Source organism: Athalia rosae, chromosome 2 (genome assembly GCF_917208135.1).
Source record: "Athalia rosae chromosome 2, iyAthRosa1.1, whole genome shotgun sequence".
Lineage (NCBI taxonomy): Eukaryota > Metazoa > Arthropoda > Insecta > Hymenoptera > Athaliidae > Athalia > Athalia rosae.
The window spans coordinates 20,650,583-20,672,746 of NC_064027.1; the positions used below are offsets into that span (position 1 = coordinate 20,650,583).

The window sequence follows — 22,164 nt, forward strand, 5'->3', positions numbered from 1 at the left end:
GACGTCAGAGGAGAGGAGAGGCGCCGAATAGGCAAATTCAATTGTCACCCAAAGAATTGCGCCCTACACCAATGTGGCCTAATTAGGAGAGGGAATCGCCAATCCGGACGAGTCCCAAGAAAGAAGATCCTGGACATCGGCGCTCAACTCGTCCTACTCTACGAGATACCGTTGACCCGACAGGACGTTTTTAGTTAGATCCTTCCGCACCAGTTAAGATCTTCCATTTCCACTTTCCTAAATCTACCGTTTCTCTACCGTTTTTCACCTCAGGTCTACCGCTATCGTTGAATTTAGATTCATTCCCATCCGCCTTTAGCTTCAAAAGTATATTTAAATCTAGTCCTTAGTTGAACATTAGTAAGTTAGAATCAGTAAACTCAGTGGGTGCCGAACTCCTTCAATAAGGTAAGGTTTTCCACCTTCTAAGAGAGGCACGATATGGCCACGTGAGGATTGAGAATTGCCTCAAAGTATTACGTATTTTTGTTTTATTGTTTCGTAAGTCGGTGGGTACTAGCCCCACCGCAGTTTATTTTGTGTAAATCGGTGGGTACGAGCCCCACTGCAATTTGGAACGATCCGGTCCGTTTACGTATTTGGGTTTTGGGCAATTCTGCAATTCCTCCCGGCGCACCTCGTGGCCGAATTAAGTTATCGTACGTTTTGGAAATTATCTTTATCTGAGTCTTTAGTTTGGTCTTCTACCGTTTCTCCCGTGCATTTGCTGCACGTGGCATCATTTAGTACGTTCCGTAATTAAGTAAAATTTATGTAATACGTTAAGTAAGCCTTGGTGATATTTGGTGATGCTGTATGGTATCTTGCTATGATTTATGTAATATGTTCTCTCGTATGAATTTGTTATTTCTTTGGGTAATTTGTTACCCCTACGTTAAATATTTCGTTCCGTTACGTTCCCGATCAGTTTGAAATAGTAATTTATTTCCTGTCATCATTGCATTGAAATTTCAACTTTCGAGGGATATGTGGCAAATAATTACATCTAAATTTTATCAAATTTATATAAATAATTACCTCATATAAATATTTAACGTTTTGTAATTATTTTCACTACTTGTTGTGTAATTATGGGTAGTAAAATGGCGTTGTTGTTATTTTATGAACATTAGGTTCTGTTCACAATATACTGCCAACAGAGAAATAATCAGCGCCACTAGATAGTAACTAAGAATAAAATCTGCTGTCGGTACACTAGAATTTGATATATTTTGTTCTCAATTTCACCCGATTGTACAAGGACAGTACGGAAAAGAAGGGGGAAAGTAAACTTTGCTGCCTAGGCCGCGGAAAAAAGGCGGTATGGTAGAGTCTCTAGAAATAGGTATCTTTTCGGACGCCACCCAGCGCTCGAAAGTTGAACTTTCGAAGCAAGTATGACAAAATAGTAATTTTCACCGTAACCAAGTTGACGCCAAATATTAATTTTTTTCAAAAAACCAAACGCCAAAAAATTGCTCACGAATTGCTCTTTCGAAATACACAATTGCTCTACTCCTATAATTAATTGTTAATTAATTAATCGCAATTAAAAAATCAAAATTTTATTCCCTTTTATCTCTAATTGTAAGGACTTTTTTTGATCGTACTTGGTGCCAAAAAATTGCTCATCCTTTTTTCTATCAGTAATGATAATTGTTTTATACATAAAATCGTTTTTAATTAATTAACAATATAAATAATTATTTTGTGCCTTTAAACCTGCGAGTGACAATTGTGACGTCATCGTCGCGACAATTTGTTTGTCGCTTTTATGAGGACAAGCCACAGTGACATATTAGGTTACATGCGTGTACGTCTATGTAAACAAACTCTTAATTGTTAGACTGAATGTTTAATAATGAATTAGTGAATTAATTTACGGTCTAGGTGTATTTATAACTATTTTATTAACCATAGTAAGTCGATTTGCTGCTTACTGGGGTTTTGGTCCGTTTTTAGCAGTAAAAATTGCTGAAGGATTCACTAATATGTCACTGTGGCTTGTCCACATAAAAGCGACAAACAAATTGTCGCGACGATGACGTCACAATTGTCACTCGCAGGTTTAAAGGCACAAAATAATTATTTATATTGTTAATTAATTAAAAACGATTTTATGTATAAAACAATTATCATTACTGATAGAAAAAAGGATGAGCAATTTTTTGGCACCAAGTACGATCAAAAAAAGTCCTTACAATTAGAGATAAAAGGGAATAAAATTTTGATTTTTTAATTGCGATTAATTAATTAACAATTAATTATAGGAGTAGAGCAATTGTGTATTTCGAAAGAGCAATTCGTGAGCAATTTTTTGGCGTTTGGTTTTTTGAAAAAAATTAATATTTGGCGTCAACTTGGTTACGGTGTAATTTTCGTTCCGTTTTCCGTTTCCCGTTTCGTACAGATCGCGCCGAAGGCACGTGGGTGTTTCCCGGGTCCCCACGTTGGGCGCCACTTACGACGTTTGGTTATTTTTTTTTTTCCTTTTTTTTTTTCATGTTACAAGATTAGGTACAATTTATCGAATATTGACAGGGGATATTACAAAACATATTACTACATACCTTCACGCGCACGTTTGGTATCCTAGACGGGAATAATTTTTTTAAATTGCCTGTTAATCTTACGGTCGATCAAAATAACTTGACTTATTGTTAACAAAACCTAACTTAACCTACAGCTGGTCGTCCCGCTCGGCGATCACCGCCGCTCGAACACTATCGGGAAGCTTCGAATAATCCTCTATCCGGTTCAGCAGTACCTTTCTGAAACGGCCGCTCAATGTGTGCGCCGACCTCCCCGGTATTAGTTCGTTCGCCGCGAGCTCATTCCATACCGCCATCCCACGGTATCTGGCTAAGCGCCCCGCCTCCTCTTCCCTTAAATAGTGGAGGATCTGCAGATCCTCCGCTAATGTGAACGGTCGCGGGGATTTGGAGCACGACCGCGCAAGCACAGGGGGCCGGGCGATCAGAGCTGGGACCGGAGCCTCGACCTCTATCTGAGCCTCTGTTTTTTTTTTCCTTTTTTTTTTCATGTTACAAGGTTACTTACAATTTATCGAATATTGACAGGGGATATTACAAAACATATTACTACATACCTTCACGCGCACGTTTGGTATCCTAGACGGGAATAATTTTTTTAAATTGCCTGTTAATCTTACGGTCGATCAAAATAACTTGACTTATTGTTAACAAAACCTAACTTAACCTACAGCTGGTCGTCCCGCTCGGCGATCACCGCCGCTCGAACACTATCGGGAAGCTTCGAATAATCCTCTATCCGGTTCAGCAGTACCTTTCTGAAACGGCCGCTCAATGTGTGCGCCGACCTCCCCGGTATTAGTTCGTTCGCCGCGAGCTCATTCCATACCGCCATCCCACGGTATCTGGCTAAGCGCCCCGCCTCCTCTTCCCTTAAATAGTGGAGGATCTGGAGAGATCCTCCGCTAATGTGAACGGTCGCGGGGATTTGGAGCACGACCGCGCAAGCACAGGGGGCCGGGCGATCAGAGCTGGGACCGGAGCCTCGACCTCTATCTGAAAGGAGACCTTGCCAAGTGCCACCCACCGATTTTGACGAAACTTCACAGGATGGAAGAATAGCAAAAAAAAACGGATACGTGTTTCGGCTTATCCGTAGACACTCAACCGTTTTCGAGAAAATTACGATTGAAACACGTAAAATTTTGACGTTGCTTCATGAGTCTGGCCGCGCGCCATTTGTACAAGCAGATCAGCGGTGCAGCGGCTAGCGTGACAGCTTCGAGAATTGATGTTCCGGGTTCGAGTCCGGTCAGAAATGTTTTTTTTTTTTTTCAAATTCTTCGTCAAAGTATGCTGCGCGAACGTTCCTTATTATCATTATTGATTTTTATGTTTATTATTACATTATCTCCCGATTAATTCAACAATATGTAGCGCATTCGTCGGGATGGTACCTATCATAGTAACATTCAAAACATAAATATTCTCTGCACCAGAAGCAACGCGTGAAGGCACTTTGGCCGCAATCACAGTTCTGGGTTCGAACGTCATCCGGAAACGCAACGTCGTTGACGTTATTGAAAACCTCGCGATCCGCCGATAATTTTGCGGCGAACCATGCGTACCGAATCATTTTTTCAAATGCTGGTGCCCGCAATTGATTGTGGACCAGGGAGTGTATTTTTATTGCGTCGCGTCTGCTTGTGATTTCTCTCCGCTGCGCAATCAGGACGGGGCAGTTTTGGAGACGTCGAATATAGTTTTTTACCAGTCCAAAATATTTCGTATTATTTTCTACGAATTATCGGCCGGTTGGCTACGGCTAGCGAGCCTACCTGAAAACCTACCCCGTAGCATAATTCGGAATAACGGACAGTTTATTCGAAAAGATGAATTATAATTTCAATAAAGGGTCCTTGTATTTCCCAATAAAATGCGGAACGTTCGCGCAGCATACTTTGACGAAGAATTTGAAAAAAAAAAAAAAAAACATTTCTGACCGGACTCGAACCCGGAGCATCAATTCTCGATGCTGTCACGCTAGCCGCTGACCGCGGATCTGCTTGTACAAATAGCGCGCGGCCAGACTTATGAAGCAACGTCAAAATTTTACGTGTTTCAATCGTAATTTTCTCGAAAACGGTTGAGTGTCTACGGATAAGCCGAAACACGTATCCGTTTTTTTTTGCTATTCTTCCATCCTGCGAAGTTTCGTCAAAATCGGTGGGTGGCACTTGGCAAGGTCTCCTTGTGAGCCTCTGTTTTTTTTTGGTGCCTCCAATGGGCTTTTTAATTCAACATTTTCCGTCTTGAGTGCCGCAACTTCGGCAATTCGTGCGTCTAATGCTGCTCTTAGTAGCCCGGTAAAAATTAGTGACCCGGTAACAGCCCGCGGCTTTTGGAACATTTCTTTCGTTAAACCCCCGCTCGCGTATTTCCGACCACCATCAGAATCTTCATGATCCAGTATCACCAACGTCCTGACACTTACGTAACTCAGATCTAAAGTACGGCCAATTCGTGACCTCTCTTTCGTTAGCGAAGGTTGAAAACCTATCCGCTCTTCCCCCACGGGGAGGGGAGTTGTAACGTGGCGTTTTCAGCCCCGTTACTACGGCACCCAAATCTCCCCGAATTTCCTCCCGTTTTTCGTTAATAAAATAGAAAACTCCAGCACACCGAAACGAATCACCAAGGCTAAATTGAAATAAGAGATATTCCGTATATTAAGCTAATTTTTGTTGTTGTTCCGAATATTCTCTTATGTGACCTGGGAAAATACCGACGAGTTGAGCCAAGGACGACCTACGACGACCTCCCGGGCCCTTTCCTCCAAGGGTACAACTCTGACGTCATCCGTGCCAATCAAAATATCGATGTGCGCTCTCCCGCGGTGGACCGGACCATCGGCTGATGACAGCATCGCCAACATCTCCCGCCTCCCGATCTACCGAATCGCTACCGGCGCATAGGACCGCAAGACGACCCGTCTACGATCTCCCGCTAGACGATAGGTGCGTAAGACGCTCTGCTACCGACGAATGGATGCTACGGAGACGGCGTATAGGGTGGCATGAATCGAGTAGTGTCACCTCCCGTCCCGTAACTTACTGGCCAGGAGCCAGACCAAACTACATCTACCGTTTCGGAACTGATCCCGTCACCGGGTAAAACTTGGTAACCTCCCGAGATGACGTTCTGCCTAGGGAGACATGTAGGAGCCGAGGCACAAGTGAGCCCAGGCCTACATTCCAACTCCCGAGACGACATAGGATAGAGATGTTGCTCTTGAAGATGAGGACTCCAAGTGCCCGAGTCGACGCAGCCTTGGATGGCCTTCCGAACGCAGACAGCCAGCCGGTCAGTATTCAAAAGCGAGCGCGGCCAACGAGGAAGCATGGATGATGACGTCAGAGGAGAGGAGAGGCGCCGAATAGGCAAATTCAATTGTCACCCGAAGAATTGCGCCCTACACCAATGTGGCCTAATTAGAAGAGGGAATCGCCAATCCGGACGAGTCCCAAGAAAGAAGATCCTGGACATCGGCGCTCAACTCGTCCTACTCTACGAGATACCGTTGACCCGACAGGACGTTTATAGTTAGATCCTTCCGCACCAGTTAAGATCTTCCTTTTCCACTTTCCTAAATCTACCGTTTCTCTACCGTTTTTTTTTCACCTCAGGTCTACCGCTATCGTTGAATTTAGATTCATTCCCATCCGCCTTTAGCTTCAAAAGTATATTTAAATCTAGTCCTTAGTTGAACATTAGTAAGTTAAAATCAGTAAACTCAGTGGGTGCCGAACTCCTTCAATAAAGTAAGGTTTTCCACCTTCTGAGAGAGGCACGACGTGGCCACGTGAGGATTGAGAATTGCCTTAAAGTATTACGTATTTTTGTTTTATTGTTTCGTAAGTCAGTGGGTACTAGCCCCATCGCAGTTTATTTTGTGTAAGTCGGTGGGTACGAGCCCCACTGCAATTTGGTACGGTCCGGTCCGTTTACGTATTTGGGTTTTGGGCAATTCTGCAATTCCTCCCGGCGCACCTCGTGGCCGAATTAAGTTATCGTACGTTTTGGAAATTATCTTTATCTGAGTCTTTAGTTTGGTCTTCTACCGTTTCTCCCGTGCATTTGCTGCACGTGGCATCATTTAGTACGTTCCGTAATTAAGTAAAATTTAAGTAATACGTTAAGTAAGCCTTGGTGATATTTGGTGATGCTGTATGGTATCTTGCTATGATTTATGTAATATGCTCTCTCGTATGAATTTGTTATTTCTTTGGGTAATTTGTTAAATCTACGTTAAATATTTCGTTCCGTTACGTTCCTGATCAATTTGAAAAATTTATTTGTCTGTTACCGTAGAGTAGCCACGGAAAAGCGCTCCGTGTAAAACCGCGCCTTTTCTCCCGTTCGTAATTATCACACAATCGGATAATTCGTAAAAGGATCAGTAAACTCTCGTAGGCCTTTAGAATATCGAAATTATAATTCTGTACTACTGTAAATGATTTGCCGCTACCGTTAAACGAATTATATTTTGTTACTCTCGACCTATTGTAAATCTACCGATTCTGTATTTCCTGCCGAATTTGTTAAAATACAGTATCCCGTAATTACGAATTTGGTTTTGCGTTATCGTTATTTTATTTGTGCCCGAATTGTTGTTGTGAATCCACGCCACTCTACCATTTATTTCGCTTTTGAACAGCCTGTGCCTAGCCAGCCACTCCGCCGGATCTGCATTCGTTTATTCTGTAAGTTTTGTTAATTCGTTAAGTGACGCGACAACGCGTCTGGCGCCCAACAATCTTTTCGTTCCGTTTTCCGTTTCGTACAGATCGCGCCGAAGGCACGTGGGTGTTTCCCGGGTCCAACCCGCCCGGGGTCAAAATAACCAAACGTCGCACTATATATACATACATATACATATACATATAATATATATATATTATACCTATCTATATTGTGCATCTATTATACATTTATTTTCTCAAAAGAAACTTTATCACTGAGATATTCTGTCGCGGTTGGTGGAAATCTTGTCGCGGATATTTTGCCTGCGCTTATTAACGCAGGTAACCGTTTATCTTCATTGGAATGAGATTTTCATTCATTACCAAGACGTTTTTTCGCTTTCATTTGATTTCATCATTACACAGTTTTTCTGGTATTGAAGGATTGATGTTAATTTTATCGAAAAATCACATTCGTATAACTGCATTATAGGACACTATACATTTGAAACGATAAAAACAAGGATCGGCGTGATTGAACGACTGCCCCATACATTACCTTAAGAGTACGACTCCGTCGCGTTTTTGCTTTTCAGAGCATAAAATTGGCGATAACTCGACCATTTCGATAGCTAAATCAATTTAGTTCGCAGATTCGAAATCCTAAGCTCAAAATACGTCGGAATATACTAAAAACGAGATTCCGATGTTTGGCTCCAATGTTCGGAGACACCTTCGGATTGATAGATAAAATTTGAAAATCGAACCAAAATCATCGCACGATAAGAAAAAGAATAATTGAACTCTTCGGAACAATTTGGAAGGTAGATATTCATTTTTTATTGGACGATGTTATTACTTCCGAGTAAAACTACTCGATAAATAATAATCCAGACTCCAAATGTGTCAACATATTTTTTTTTTCTTCGTTTTTTTATAGCAATTCCAATCATCTTTTTTAATATACAATCATCGCATGTTTATATGTATCACACACATACCTATGTGCGTATGTATGTATGTTATATAAATAATTTTGGTAACTAAAATTGTAAGAGGTTGAAATATGATTCATAGGAGTTGAAACCGTCATATCAACAGTGATCAACACTGGATTATTCGGAGGCCAAGATAGTTTCTTTTACTTTTTTCGCACATCGTCTTTGCAATAAGTTGTAATTCTAAAATATCTGAATAGAATAACTCGTTGAATATTCATAAACATTTGTCTGATTCGCTATGGTATCTGTTTGAAAATTCGTATTGCTGTGTATCGAAGAAACTCCAGTTACTGAAAGTCGACAGAAAAAACAACTAAGAACGAGTCTCGAAGAAACTTCCCCTACGTCTTGGTTGTTAACATACAATATCCGTACATATTGTATTTCGTATCTATGATGGTAGATTTAAAAAATGTCATTTAGCCTAATAATCACCGAGCGTATCATATCAAAGGTTGAAGCTACTGAAGCTAATCGTAAGCTACGAAGCTTGTGAATTTGAATAAATCTTAACTACTTATTAGATGGTCTGATCTATTTTTGGAACGATATTACGGTCAAGAAGTTTATTAATATTATTATTGGGTATTCATATTATCATTACTTCACGGACTTTTAGAATGCTCACCAGTACTCCTCGCTGATCGCATCAAAAAATATAGGTTGTTGATTCAAACGGTTGTTCCATACGTGCTAAACATGACCCTTGTAGTATCTGTATCTAAAGTAACGTCTTCTGGCGAAGCTAAATCCACTCTGATAGATCCTGAATTATTTCTTCGGCCATTTATACCTCCTCCCCAATTCGATAATGTCCAATGATACGTTTTGGCTTCCTTCTCGGTATCGTCAGCCTCACGAATTTCGTTGTCTTTGTCTTGTCCGGTAGCGATAGATACGGATGATTGAGAGGCGACAGAATCGAAGCTCGAATCTCCACCTCCTCTGTTACGACATGCATTCTCAGTTGCCATTTCACCGGGAGATTCTTCTATTGCCCTCAAAATATTCTGGCACAGTTCCGAATCCAACGGTATCGGGTCTTCCGTATCACGATTATGAATTGTGATCGCTATGTGAGCAGGATGTGGTACAGGCAAGGGAATTAGAAGTTTTTCAGCACTGTAAGGATGCAAGTGTCTTTTCCAAGGTCGCCAACGCGCCTCGCCTGTTCCATTACTTGCTATTGTGCTTTGCTTTATTCTCGTAGGCGTCAACAAGCCAGACGTGTCGCTGAAAACATGCCATTAGTTTTATCGACTCGTTATACTTTGAACTTCAACTCATTGTCAGGAAATTGTATTATGAAACTAATGTTACCATCGCTTGTCGGACTTCCTGCTGTTATTTGGTTGTTTCGCTCTCGGATTGAACGCGGAGACTTCTAAATAGGGGCTGTGCACTTGGATATTTCCACGAGGAACGTAAACAGGACCCAAAAAGTCAGGACCGTCGGCGCTGGTTAGTTCAGTACTGTCGATCATATCGGTGTATCGAGTAAGGTCCACTCCAGGGTACGGTTCCAGTTTGAATTTGGTATCGGTATCTTCCAGAGGCTCTAAAAAGTCAAGACTGAAGATATCAGCGTACATCAGTCCTGCGAGTCCTGCCCAGTCTCCCACACACAATCCTTTATTTTCCCAGAAATCTTCTTCGCTCACCAAGAGCCTGATAAATACATGTGATGGGTATAACCGCTCGAGCATCAACGCGCCCTGACGTATCACAATCTGTCGATTATTGAATGACATTAGAAACACCCTCGAGTGCAGAATTAAACATAAGTGTGACAGATCGGTAGAATACCTTCAAATTGGAGGCGGTGAGTTTAACTTTACTCCTAATAGTGACCCCGAGACCAGTTTGTAGGTCACGTCTACGTCGGTCCAATTTTTCGTGCAAAACTGCAACGAGATCTCGAGCCTCTTTTTCCAACGCTCTATAAGGGTCTTTGGTCTTTGCCAAGTTTGCTGCAAATGGTCCAAAACAAGCTTCGACAAACTGAGTAAAGTCTCGTTGCGGTTGTGTTATCAGTCGTTCAGTCTCTTGCTGGAATGCAAGCAGCTCATCAAGCTCCAATTTTGCTTCCAATGCCGCCAACGCTTGCTCAGGTCGTATCTAAGAGCATTTGAAACTTACGTGAGGATCATCAAATCATAAAAGTAATGAAAATCAAAGGCGGACTGCGAATACCTACTTGATAATAATAATGCGAGGCTAGACCCGGCCCACTGATTCTTTTTACAACAAAACTATCGCACGCAGGTATTCGACCCCGCTTTTTTATCACAAGGTGAAACATCGCTGTGTCCCACATAACTCTGATCCAATAGCGTGTCACCGCAACTGTGGAAAAACCATCAATTAACAAAGGTAATATAGGTGCGTTTGGAATTTGATAACCCGATTTGCAAAGAATTTACCTGTGAGTATGGTCAACGATATCAGTGGACAGATCACAAGGGACATGAGTATAGCGGCGATGGGTTGTAGGCACCCTTGAATCCCGATATTCCAAATTATGGCCTCCATTACGACCAAGTAACGGTTTCGTCCTGCGTCTGGACCATCCAAATCCATAACAAACGCCATGAATACGTGCAACACCAACGTCATCACTGGCATCCTGAAACCGAAACGAAGCGATACAAATAACGGCCGAAAAAATCTTCTTTGTGGAAAGTATTGTTGACCAACCATACGAAGGCAGTGATAGCCACCAGTAGGGATACGATGCTAGTAGCGATGCAGATTATGGGAAATATGAGCAATATACCAAGAGTGCCAAGAACACCTTTCGCGCCGTAATTCCACAATCTATTTAAATGTCGCGTCATGCCCTTGCCAATAAATCCTGCGGATGAATATAGTTATCAGAATTCCTGGTTTATACAAGTTAGAATTTACTGACATACCAGTATCTGGTTCAGTCTCGAAATGCGTTCTGCTTTTGCTGATATGCCTCCAGAGAGATACGAGTCGCGAACAGAGCGTAGGAGTAAGGGAGGATTTACGAGGGAAAAGAGTGCCATTCAATTGGCTCAGCTCTAGATCAGGAGTGAAAGGTTGCGTGAGTAAGAGAGCTCGCAATGAAACCGGACTGCACCAGGGCACGGCCACACCCAATAAAAACATTGCATTCCATGTCCAACACCATGTTCTAGCTACGTAATTTATCCATCGCCACATCGGCCATCTGCGAAACATGATTATTATGTCTCAAATATGAACAAGATTCTGAATAAAAAATTTCAACTCACCGTGTTGTAGTTGTGTGAATGATCTGCTTTTCGACTAAAAAGACAGGTTGACCTGGATCGGCTCTTGGGGTGGTGATCGATGTTGGCGTGTTACTCAGAACTGTAGGTATCACATCGGATTGACCTTGAAAACTACGTCTGACTATCCAATTATGCGGACACCAAATTTGTATCGGCCATTGAAAGCTTCTAGTTGGAGTTTTCACTTTTCTCAATTCTTTGAGCAGCAATGGTTCTCTCTGAGGTAAAATGATCAGATTTATTCAAGTCTTCATACGCCGTTGAAAATTCTGATCGACTGAATATAGCATACTGACCTCCTTCATAAATGTCAAATCTCTATTTAGAAAATAGATTGTCTGTTGCAAATTTTGCTGATGGCACAACGCCAGCGCTTCTTCGTGAGCGCTCCATTCACGTTCATCTATAAACCGGGCCTCTGCTTCCTGCATCCGATCTCGCATCCAAGGTCCAATACGGGAGAGCACCGGATGCTCACTTTCCATATGTTCTCTCAGCAATTCTTTAGTCTTCAATAATTCACTTTGCACGTTCTCTACTGCTCTGTGCATTAAGACAACAGATTGGGCCTGCTGAACTAAAAGTTGTGCGATTCCGTCGCCCAAAGCCTGAATATCTGGGTGCGATAATATGTTCGAATAAACCCGCTGCAAATATTCCTTCATGACTGCTTCATTCACATCCTGTAAAAAACAGAGAATCAAAATGAAGTCAGTACATCAGACACTGACAGGGTATCACATTGGGACGTCAAACTATTGCTACAATTCTGAGCTCTGATTTACAAAACAAGTGATTTGCATGTGGTGGTATTTGCCGGTTGAATATCAAAGCAACCCTTAGCAACGGAGAAGCAAATCGATCAGCATCTACCAGAAGAAGATTGCCCTCCCTAAATACATTTCACAGATGGAAGCAAGACCTACTACGTCAACTAAACAATCCATTTGATTAGCGAAGTAGCTCGAGATGGGAGCAGCAGATCGAGTAATTGGTACCCAAGGACACCACTGTACAGAGAACAAAAGCAGACTTAGTTTTTAGCGACTCAATGAGTTGGAAACACAAGACAATCGAAGTGATATAAAATCTGTAATTGACACCTTGATCCACCACCAGAAGAAGTTTGATTTCCACTTTTACGATAGCTGAATTTTGATCGAAATGCAAATCACTACAGAAGTTAGCCGAGCAGATGAATTCAAATTTGAGAGCAAGGTGTGAATAACCTCCACCTCAAAGTATCTTTCATTTTAAAACCAGCATGGGGATTACAAGTAAAGCAAGAAGAAATGAGAATTCCATTATTAAGCATAAAACAACGTTACAGTACACTTGATGATGTATGACCACCAGATAACGAGGTCTCGAGATCTTCTCTAGATCACTACTTTTTGGTTGATCCTGTCAGTCATCGATACTAGGATGTTTTTATCACTTCAGCGTGGTAGACGAGTAGTTGACAAATGGCGGGTAAAGGTTCCAAGAGACGAAGTTGGTTGATCTATAATTCACTAACACCAATAGGTCATTAGGTATTTTGAGAAGACATAACTCAACATTTCCGATCTATACAATGAAAGATTGATGAAATCTAGCATTGGAGTGAAATCGTCCGGAAGACGGGATTGGGGTAAAATCAACTGGGCTACTGTGCCTTGCAATGTCTTAAAAAATGACGATTTATGGTTTGACTTGGTCGGAGAAGAATCATTCTTCCATGTAGAACAACTTCTGCTATACCACGATAATTAATTAGCACACCTTGATGGACTGTTCTAAATATTGGGAAATTCTACCGTCCCTTTTTGCTCAACTTTTACCTGTAATAGGCTCAGCTGTTTCTAGCAAACTTTTTTGGGGAAAATGAATCAATCCAAATTTACCTTTTCTATTTCCTCATCTGATTTCTTCTGTGTCCGTAATTCAGAGATCAATCGTTCCCGAAAGTGTAAAAACCAGCCTCTGGTTTCCCGTTCTAGAATATTAACAAGCGTAGGCAATGCTTTGCGCATAATATCCCTGCTAAACAGTCGTAGATCTACAGGGTTACCGCCAGGTGTTCCAAAGACAAAAGGTACTGGCACAGGAAGTAACTGTAAGGATTCTCTTTCAATTTCAAATTTTTCCGTAGTTGCACGACGCAGCTGCCTTCTGACAAACGCGCAAAGCAGTTCCAATGAATCTTCATACTCCGGCTGCAAGGAGATCGGTACCATGAGAGAAAACGAAATAAATGATGAGGAAAATAGTTTGGAACTTTTATCATGGAGAAATCTTACCCTGCAAACCAATTCCGCTACTAGATACCTACAGCGCTCTTCTCTTATTTTAGAGTCCAAGTTCTGAGCTTGCAACGATGGTATGCCCATGGTTATGTCTAAAAAAGGAAAATAGAGACTTTGAATATGATGCCTGATTGAAAATATTGTAAATCAAATTGTTGCTGTTTGGTAAAAGACTTACCAAATAGTTTTAGAAGACCGGTTAATAGAGCCTTGAAGGATTCTGATACGCTGAAGCAATGAGACATAAGTCTAGCCTTAGCTGTGACCACTAGAAATCTGGTAGCCAATGCAAGGTCTCGAAGCAGTGCATCTCGTCTTCGGTCACTACCAAGTTGCAGTAACGAACTCAAACGCCACCGATGTGTTTGACCCGCAAAGTTTACAGATTCTACTTCAAACTCCCTATAAGGTAAATGGTTATAATATAGAATTATACACACGGTAATCGCTTGGTGCATCTTTATTTTCGGTTATGAATTATTAAAAATTAAGCGACATGTTCATCAGGTCTTCAATGAGAATTCATACAATTTTTTAGTGCTCTGGAGCACGGATGGCATTCTTTTGGGAATAACTTTCCATCAGTCAAAAACGCTCCATCATTCTCATTAATTTTTAACAACTCAGACGGTGTTAAAAGACATATTAGTATCTTTAATCTCTTGAGCAGTGAAAATCGAACTCTACTTATGTTAATTTACCTCTAAGCGCCCCATAAAAGCATTCAATTTGTTATAAATGAAGTCTTATGAAAAAAGTACACTATCAACATGCATTGTCTAGTAAAAAGAAAGCCAATCTTACAAATATATTCAGTGTCTATCGGCTAGAAATTCGACCTTCCAACTGTATTACTGCTACAATTCAAAATTGCTTTATCACAAGCGTATGATGATAAATAATGTAACGATTGATGCCGGACACTGGAAGGTGAATCGCCACTTGATTCAAAAATCACAAGCAGCCAGCTTGGCTGCGATGAGTCTTACAATTAGAATTATTGGTTGATTTCTCAAAAGGTCAGCATTAATGGATATACTCGCAATGATTATTTTTAATGATTAATTAACCAATACTACAACGTGTAGTGTTGAATATCACGTGCTCACAACATACCCGCAAATACGAATGCTCTCCAGCTGAATGACATTCAGCTTCTTCGGTTTTCCATATTTATCCTTGTGCAAGCTTCACAAAAATTATAGGTAATAATAAATTTTTGTGTTATAGAACATACGGTTGCATTGGGATTGTAAAGAACATGAAATACAGTATTAGGATGTGATGGAAAATCCGTTACAAATCCAATCTGATTACGATGAAAGAAATATTCAAGTGGAATCTTTTTTAACCCGGATGGAAACGTTGGTATGCACATTACGTGCAAAAACCTTGCTCTTGATGATGAATAATTCGAAAAAAAGTAAAGCATATCTGATGCGATGTAAGTCGTTTGCAAACATGAAAGTGGTTGTACCCAAATATAAATAAGCCTCCCTAATCTCATTGTCAGCGAGCTTCTGTGACATTTGATAAAACTAGATGCACCTCTCGTCTGACAAGCTTCATGACCCAAAAATTTGAAAGTGACAACTGAAGTGAGTTTTTTTAAGTCTGAGGAACAAGTTCTCCTACTCCGTGCAAATCTCGCATGCATGATAACATTCGAATAAACTGCAACCAGCAACTGGTCCGCTATAGTAATATATAAATAACAGAGTGAAAAATAGCTCAAGAGTGCAGCAAGTACTTTTGACATAAAAACTCGACTATCATTATTCATTGGCCAAAAGACCAAAAGTGAGATCTACCAAATCTATCAAAAACTGGAATGGGAAAAAAGATTATGATAGAGTCAATTCCTGAAGATGAAAAAGACTGCCGTATATATCACTGTTGGTGTTACATACCTACATTAGTTGCAGTAGCAATTGGAAGATATACTATAATTATGAAATGGAATCAAGAGTGCTTACCCTCTTTCTCGGATGCTCTCTAATTGTTTGTTTATCAGCCTTCTTGGTTCACCTTTGCTGTCTACTGCCACAGCATCCAGCTCATCGAAGCTGGGTGCAACAAATAAATCTTTCAAATGATACTTTTTGCGTGCCAATGTATCCTCTCCATCCGATGTTGAGGAAAGAGGGGGCGGAAGAATGATCGGAAAAGTTCTCCAATGATAGAGAAATTGTTGAGCGACATCTTTGATATTATGTACCAACGCTTCTACCTCCAGCGGCGCACCCCTTAAGTGCGAAGTGTCAAATTCCACCGGTTCCTTCTGTAGAAGGATACGACCGTTTTAAAAATCCTTGTCATCAACAAAATAGATCTCTGGAAGTTCATTGTAATCTTCTTTTTTGCTATTATGCTATTTTTATTTGAAATATTATAATAGTTTACTTCAAGCTGTAGGCCATCCCCATTGGCACGACAGAACGGTTGTGTAGGGGGATAGGGCTGCTGATTGGGCCCCGCACTAGCTGTATTGGCTGAGGAGGAATTAAAGTTGTGTGGCATCTCGCACGTTAAAAGAGTGCGGGGTGGCTGAGGTCAACTCTCTCTGGCCCCTGCTATCTCCTCGTAGATCATGCTGCTGGTTGCCACCATTTATCAATAGCGCCTGAAATATGATAATTCCAACTTTTAGCATATGAATTCACTGAAAAAGGTTTTCGGTCATTGAGACATTGTGACGCAAGAGAACCAATATTGAACTCAACAATTCATAAGTGTCATTAAGAGAAGTAATGAAGTCATCTTCTAGACATTCACGTCATAGAAGGTTCTCAATTGTACTAGCTTCCATGAACCAACAATTAGAAAATTCTAAGTTTATGGTACCTGTAAACGTAGGTGGCAGGGTTAATGTTGAAGTATATGACGTTTAGGACTTACGCCAGGAAGTCACAATAGCTATGACCGGTCCTCCGTCTTTAGGAGAAATCGTTACTCAATTTCTATGTCTGATGCTATCTGTAAAATATCAATAAACAACAAAATGAAGATGTTGGCCACATTGTTCCTGGACGTTGTTGAACTGCTATACAGGATTGCGTACAAAAAACATCATGTTTGATAATCTAAAAACTAATTGTCAGAAAAAGCAATTCACACTTTTTTGAAAAACTACCAAGGAATCAGTATCAATGAAAAAAGTGCGGCAACGTACCTCAAGAGAGAAAAAAACTCTTGAAATTTGATAAACAGCGTGCGATAAAGGTGAGCAAAGATTTTGGTAACAATTTGGTTTCTCTTTTAAACTTCGAACACCTGAGATCTACGAAATTCTTGTTGTGTTACTTAAGGCGGGAATCTGAATTATATGTTTCTGTCTAGATTAAACAGTGACAAATATCGTTGCGCGTGCTATACAAGGGCGGGGGCGATGTACAAAACGGCAAATGTAATTGGGGGCATTGGAATTGGGGTGGCAGATATATTTACTTCAACTAGAATTATCTGAAAACTAGAGCGTTTCAAGAATGGTCCACAATTGAATGTTCTGATTGTTTACACAGTTACTAAATTATTTGTATAGGCACAAAACAATGTGACGTTTGTCAATAAATCAAGATTCGCTGGAATCAGCTGATCTTTTTCGTCAGCCAGCGGAATTAAGAAACGGATTTCGGGATTGACTGCATCCCAGGGTGGAGAAAGGGAGAACCATTTATATTAATGGTCAACAAAGGGCGTTTCAAATGGTGCGGAAAGTTGTAATGATAGTTACTCACGCTATCGTTTGGTTATAATCATCTGAAAATTCCGGACTCGCTCGGAGCTTCGAATCGGACTTAACACGAGAGAATTAACAATTATTAGAGTGAAATGAAACACAAACGACTTACCAGTTTAGCGCTGCAGCTGATATACTATACATATGAGTGAGCTAAGGAGTGAGCGCTGCCGTTTGCTCAATTGATCAACATCAACCAACCACGGCTTACCTTAAGGCCGAAATCAAATCGAACGCCCCAGCAGGACTCTGTGCGACAGCGACAACGCAATATGGCGTCATTTAAAAGAATCCTTGGATACACGAAATGGGGATCGTACGTTTAGTGAATACTGTTTTTAATCCAGTCATTACGTACATTTGGAGAGAAAAACGAACCAAGATAGATAATTTTTTAATATCGTGTGCAGGAGACGGGACTTAGAAAAGCTTAACTTGAAATTGTTGACCAAGATTTCCCATGTGCATTCGCCGCCATCTTGAAAAAGGGTTGAATTTTGTTTTTTGTGATACAAAAGTTATGATTCGAGGCTTTTTTTACGCACGAAAATTTAGGTCATACGAATTTTTCACCGTTCGTTGATAAATTGCATAAAGTTGAAAGTAGCGAGTTATTCAAATATCAACAACACACCCTTTAATTCAAGTTGGCAGCGCATCCAATGGTGGGGGGGAGCGTTCAAAAAATCAAGATTTACACTACCAAACCACCCCCCTAAGTACAAAGAACGAAAATCGCACCCCCAATTTTTTGCAGTTCAATTTCCCCACATTAAAATTTAAACTTCGCGCGACTTGCCAGCTCTACAGCGCGTCTCAATTTTCCAACAAATTCAAGTTAAGCTTTTCGAAGCCCCCCCCTGCCACACCATATCCAAATTCAGCTTTCTCGGTTCATTTTCCTTTTTCCCCCTTTTTTTCGAATATAATGACAGGAGTATTCATCTTATAATAGAATTAGGTTTACACTCTGATCATTTAAGAACACATTGAACAATACTGAGCAACCAAGTGAAACATCAAATCGTTTATTTTATCAAACCTATAATAATATGCATAGAACTAGAAATGAGAATAAATAGTGACTATAATTTTATAATTATCATAAATAAATAAACATCCGAAATCTTACCCTTTCGTTAATAACTTGTCGCAAGCTGCTGATGGGATCTGTTGATAGACAAAAACAAGACAAAGATAATACAGATCCTTATAGTAGTGCTAAGGTACAGGACATACTGTTGCCATCTGAAGAAGAGCGATTCTTCAGGATTGTATCTCCAACAAACAACCAAGTAAAGAAGCGATATTAGCCAAAGAACCTAATGTGTAGTCATACTGCATCAAAGCAATCTACTTGCTTACATCCTGACATTTGTAGGGCTGTTAGTAACGGTTGATTGGGTGCTATATTGCATTTATATTGAACTATAGTCTGGTGACCTTCTGGAAACGGTAGGCTTGTCATTGGATCCACCCGTGCTAATGTTCCATGACGCTTGGAATCTTTGCTCATCGATGCCGCACAGAGTCTTCTGTCTTACAGCGAATTACATCAGAGTCGAAATCAGTTGTCAGTTAAATTGTGCTGCTTCTTCCGGAACCAAACTTTCTTTAGAACGCTTGTGTCACCTATGCAGTATCGATCTCCTGACCTACATTTGACCGATTACCTGACGTATGCTTCACTTTGAGTACTTGTACAATACTTTTGTATTACTCGAAGGTTCAGCAGAAATTATTAACACGCATTTACGAAATAAAGAAGGTACTATCATGAGAATAACATACAACCTACATTCCAGCAAAGAGCCCGCTATAACATAACACAGGATGATCGGTGTGGATCACTGATGTGACATTAAAATTTTTCTGTGTTATCTACAAATTCAACACTTCGAAGTTCACATTAGCTGACATGATTCATAGATGGAGTAGCGCACGTCGGTAGATAAATTCAGTTAGCAAATTCGCTGTGTACAAAACAAGCGAAGAGCTTCTTTTACAATTACGAATTCAAAGCTACTTCCCACGATGAATCCGCCGATCTAGAATCCTGTTTTCCCAATTGAGAAACCACTAATTATTAAGTAGTGAAGCGCAAAGAAGCACTAACTCTGGCAGCCACAGCTTTTTCTTTGAACTTCAAGAAATTTTCTTTTCAAATCCCAACTGTTTAGGTCATATGATTAATTATTTCCTCTTTTTATTTTACTTTTCACTTTTCAAGTGAGTTTTAGGGTTACCCTTTGAGTCGCTGAAAGCGAGAAAAGAAAAATTTATTCCCCTTGTTATTTTAAAGGTGTGTATTAATTATTATTAGCAACACCATTTCGCTAATTGCGACTTGAGCGGGCTTCTACACTCGGCAAGAACTTCCCCACGTCATATCTCGAGGGTTGCTGAAGAGAAGGGGAATGGAAAACTCGAGGATATTCGGACAGAAGAAAGACTTTCTCTTTGAAATTCCGAACGTGCAGCGATTCGATACACGCTTATTAACAATGAGTGTAAATTTTTTTTTAATCGATGTAAACATGAGTTTTTTGTTTTTTTTTTAACGTACATAATCTAATTTATGATTGACAAAAATGTCAGATAACATTGTACGTTGTGTAGAGGGGTATACAGATTAAGTATTGAAGTGAATTGAAAGCGTGTATAGGTGCTTCAATCACTTAACTCTGGTATATATTATACGAAATTTCGTGAGGATAATAAATATGTATTTATACCTACCCACGTCATATTGCTATCTATATTAACTCTGTACGGTTGGACCAAGATAACAATCTCGAATGGATGTCGCGTCGCGGAAACATCCCTGCAGGATCGAGAAGGTCCAGCCGGTATAATTCCCTACCTACAGTTCACAGAGTATCCGAGCAACCAAACGTATAAATTATTAAATACAACGGTGCCATGCCGGGAATCCCTAACTCCTAATTGTGTCCCCAAAGCGTATTACAGGAATGCATAACGCATAATACGATCTTCTGATCTTCCGCTAATTGCGAAGCTGCAGGTATTTGCTAGTGTTTCTTTTGCGAAACTCTTCATATTTTGACAAATTTAACCAACAAACAAACTAAGCACACCGCGTGCAAAAGAAGATAAAACTCACGATTTTTTAATCTACTTGACTCGCCGTCGATTAGTGGTTTGACATCCTCATTTAGGGTGAGATGTAGGTTTTTGTTTATTTTTATGTTTTTATTTTTCAGATATAATGGCGTTGCCACGAAAAATTCATATCTACGCGACGACGTGACAAATATAAGTTGCCAAAAGCCGCGATGTACGCAACTTCACTAATATCTCTGGGTTAATTGAAATATCAATGTTATAAAATTCTGTTTCACACCGGCCAGAGTATACGAGGTGCATTTGTAATTGAACAATAAGCTATAAAAGGAACGCGGAGCAATAACATTTGTAGTTTTGCTCATTACAACAATATTCAATATCCAACACTATCGCTGCACTTTATTATTGTACAGATCGTATCGCGCGAAATCGAATAATTCCACGCGCAATCGTGATCAAATAAATTGACAATATAGGTATGTATATAACATTATACGCTCGACACATGGAACAGCTTGATGATAAATTTTTAATTCAGTAATATTATTACACATTATTTCAGACTTTTAGGCTCTATCCTTGACCCTTCTGGTCCTTTTGGTCTCTTTTTTCTTTGTCATTTTTTTGGCGCCATGTTTATTTACCTGGTGACCCGTTGCGGCCCCCTTACCTCCGCAATCATATTTGGTACATATTCTCTCGTTGTTTTTACAGTGGCAGGTGTTGCAGTCAACATGCGTAATCTCTCCTTCTTTACAATCATCCAATTCACGTCGAAGACGAGTAGCGCAAAATGATGGCTTACAAGACGCAACTCGGTTCTCCAAACATACGCAACTCATGCATTCTGCCGCCCACGCGTCACCCACCACACATGGTTTGTCTAGAAAATTAGAAAATCAGCATTTTCACTTCTGTTATAATAATACACTTTGGAAATATGCGGGTGTTGACGATGCAGGAACTAATAGAGTTTGTTTGTTTTATGTACGATAATTCCATCATATAACTTATCTATGTCGGGTTAAGCCATAGGACTAAATTTTTCGTGGCTGCCTGCCAGAATCGAAAATAGTATTACGTTAAAAATACACGAAAGTCTTATATTTTTTCGATATGATAATTTTGAGATAAAATTGATAACTTTTTCAAAAATCTCAGAGAGTAGTTGATCTCACCATTGTTTGGTTCTATATTTAGAGCGCGTGCTAATGACACCGAATTATTTAATCCAGTCACACTTATAATTGTGATAATGATGATTAGAAAGTTTTTCAGAAATTTGGAAATCAGTCTAATTAGGAACGTTGAATTTTTCACTTCGATTGAACCTCGATCAGCCGCAGAACCGCACGACGCACTCGTTACCGTTATCATTATCTTGTGATTTCTCTTTGGTTTTCGCTTTTCAATTTTGAAATTTTCTTTCCAAGGTTTCTGATATCAAACCGTATTATGTATTCGAGCGTCGCGTGAACGACCGTCGTTCACAATGACAGCTCTATATTGACTGAAGGAATTATAACGGTCGACG

General features: G+C 40.2%; 2 protein-coding genes and 1 long non-coding RNA gene across 11 annotated transcripts; all 3 read right to left on the bottom strand.

The window, feature by feature from the left end:
* Positions 1 to 2,569: 2,569 nt before the first annotated feature.
* LOC125499802 lies at positions 2,570 to 4,025 on the bottom strand. The gene is made up of 2 exons (XR_007276794.1): positions 3,110 to 4,025; positions 2,570 to 3,029 (listed from the first exon to the last, which is right to left on the bottom strand). It is a non-coding gene; the product is annotated as an uncharacterized LOC125499802 (long non-coding RNA).
* Positions 4,026 to 8,050: 4,025 nt separating this feature from the next.
* LOC105689462 lies at positions 8,051 to 17,773 on the bottom strand. 9 transcript variants are annotated; one of them, XM_020854231.2, is made up of 17 exons: positions 17,755 to 17,773; positions 16,649 to 16,780; positions 16,208 to 16,427; positions 15,781 to 16,085; positions 14,921 to 14,992; positions 13,983 to 14,206; positions 13,799 to 13,896; positions 13,403 to 13,714; positions 11,813 to 12,199; positions 11,496 to 11,734; positions 11,151 to 11,431; positions 10,933 to 11,089; positions 10,659 to 10,861; positions 10,433 to 10,581; positions 10,042 to 10,353; positions 9,556 to 9,965; positions 8,051 to 9,468 (listed from the first exon to the last, which is right to left on the bottom strand). In XM_020854231.2, exons 3-17 carry the CDS (start codon positions 16,322 to 16,324, stop codon positions 8,907 to 8,909), a joined length of 3,828 nt encoding a protein of 1,275 aa, XP_020709890.2. In that variant the 5' UTR covers positions 16,325 to 16,427; positions 16,649 to 16,780; positions 17,755 to 17,773; the 3' UTR covers positions 8,051 to 8,906. The 9 variants fall into 9 exon arrangements, with proteins under 9 accessions (XP_020709890.2, XP_048507152.1, XP_012261911.2 ...); XM_048651195.1 differs by having other exon boundaries at positions 16,703 to 16,780; positions 17,755 to 17,772; XM_012406488.3 differs by lacking the exon at positions 17,755 to 17,773 and adding an exon at positions 17,656 to 17,741.
* A 3,236-nt stretch (positions 17,774 to 21,009) lies between these two features.
* LOC105689341 lies at positions 21,010 to 22,156 on the bottom strand. The gene is made up of 2 exons (XM_012406257.3): positions 21,809 to 22,156; positions 21,010 to 21,513 (listed from the first exon to the last, which is right to left on the bottom strand). Exons 1-2 carry the CDS (start codon positions 22,005 to 22,007, stop codon positions 21,197 to 21,199), a joined length of 516 nt encoding a protein of 171 aa, XP_012261680.1. The 5' UTR covers positions 22,008 to 22,156; the 3' UTR covers positions 21,010 to 21,196.
* Between the last annotated feature and the right edge of the window lie 8 nt (positions 22,157 to 22,164).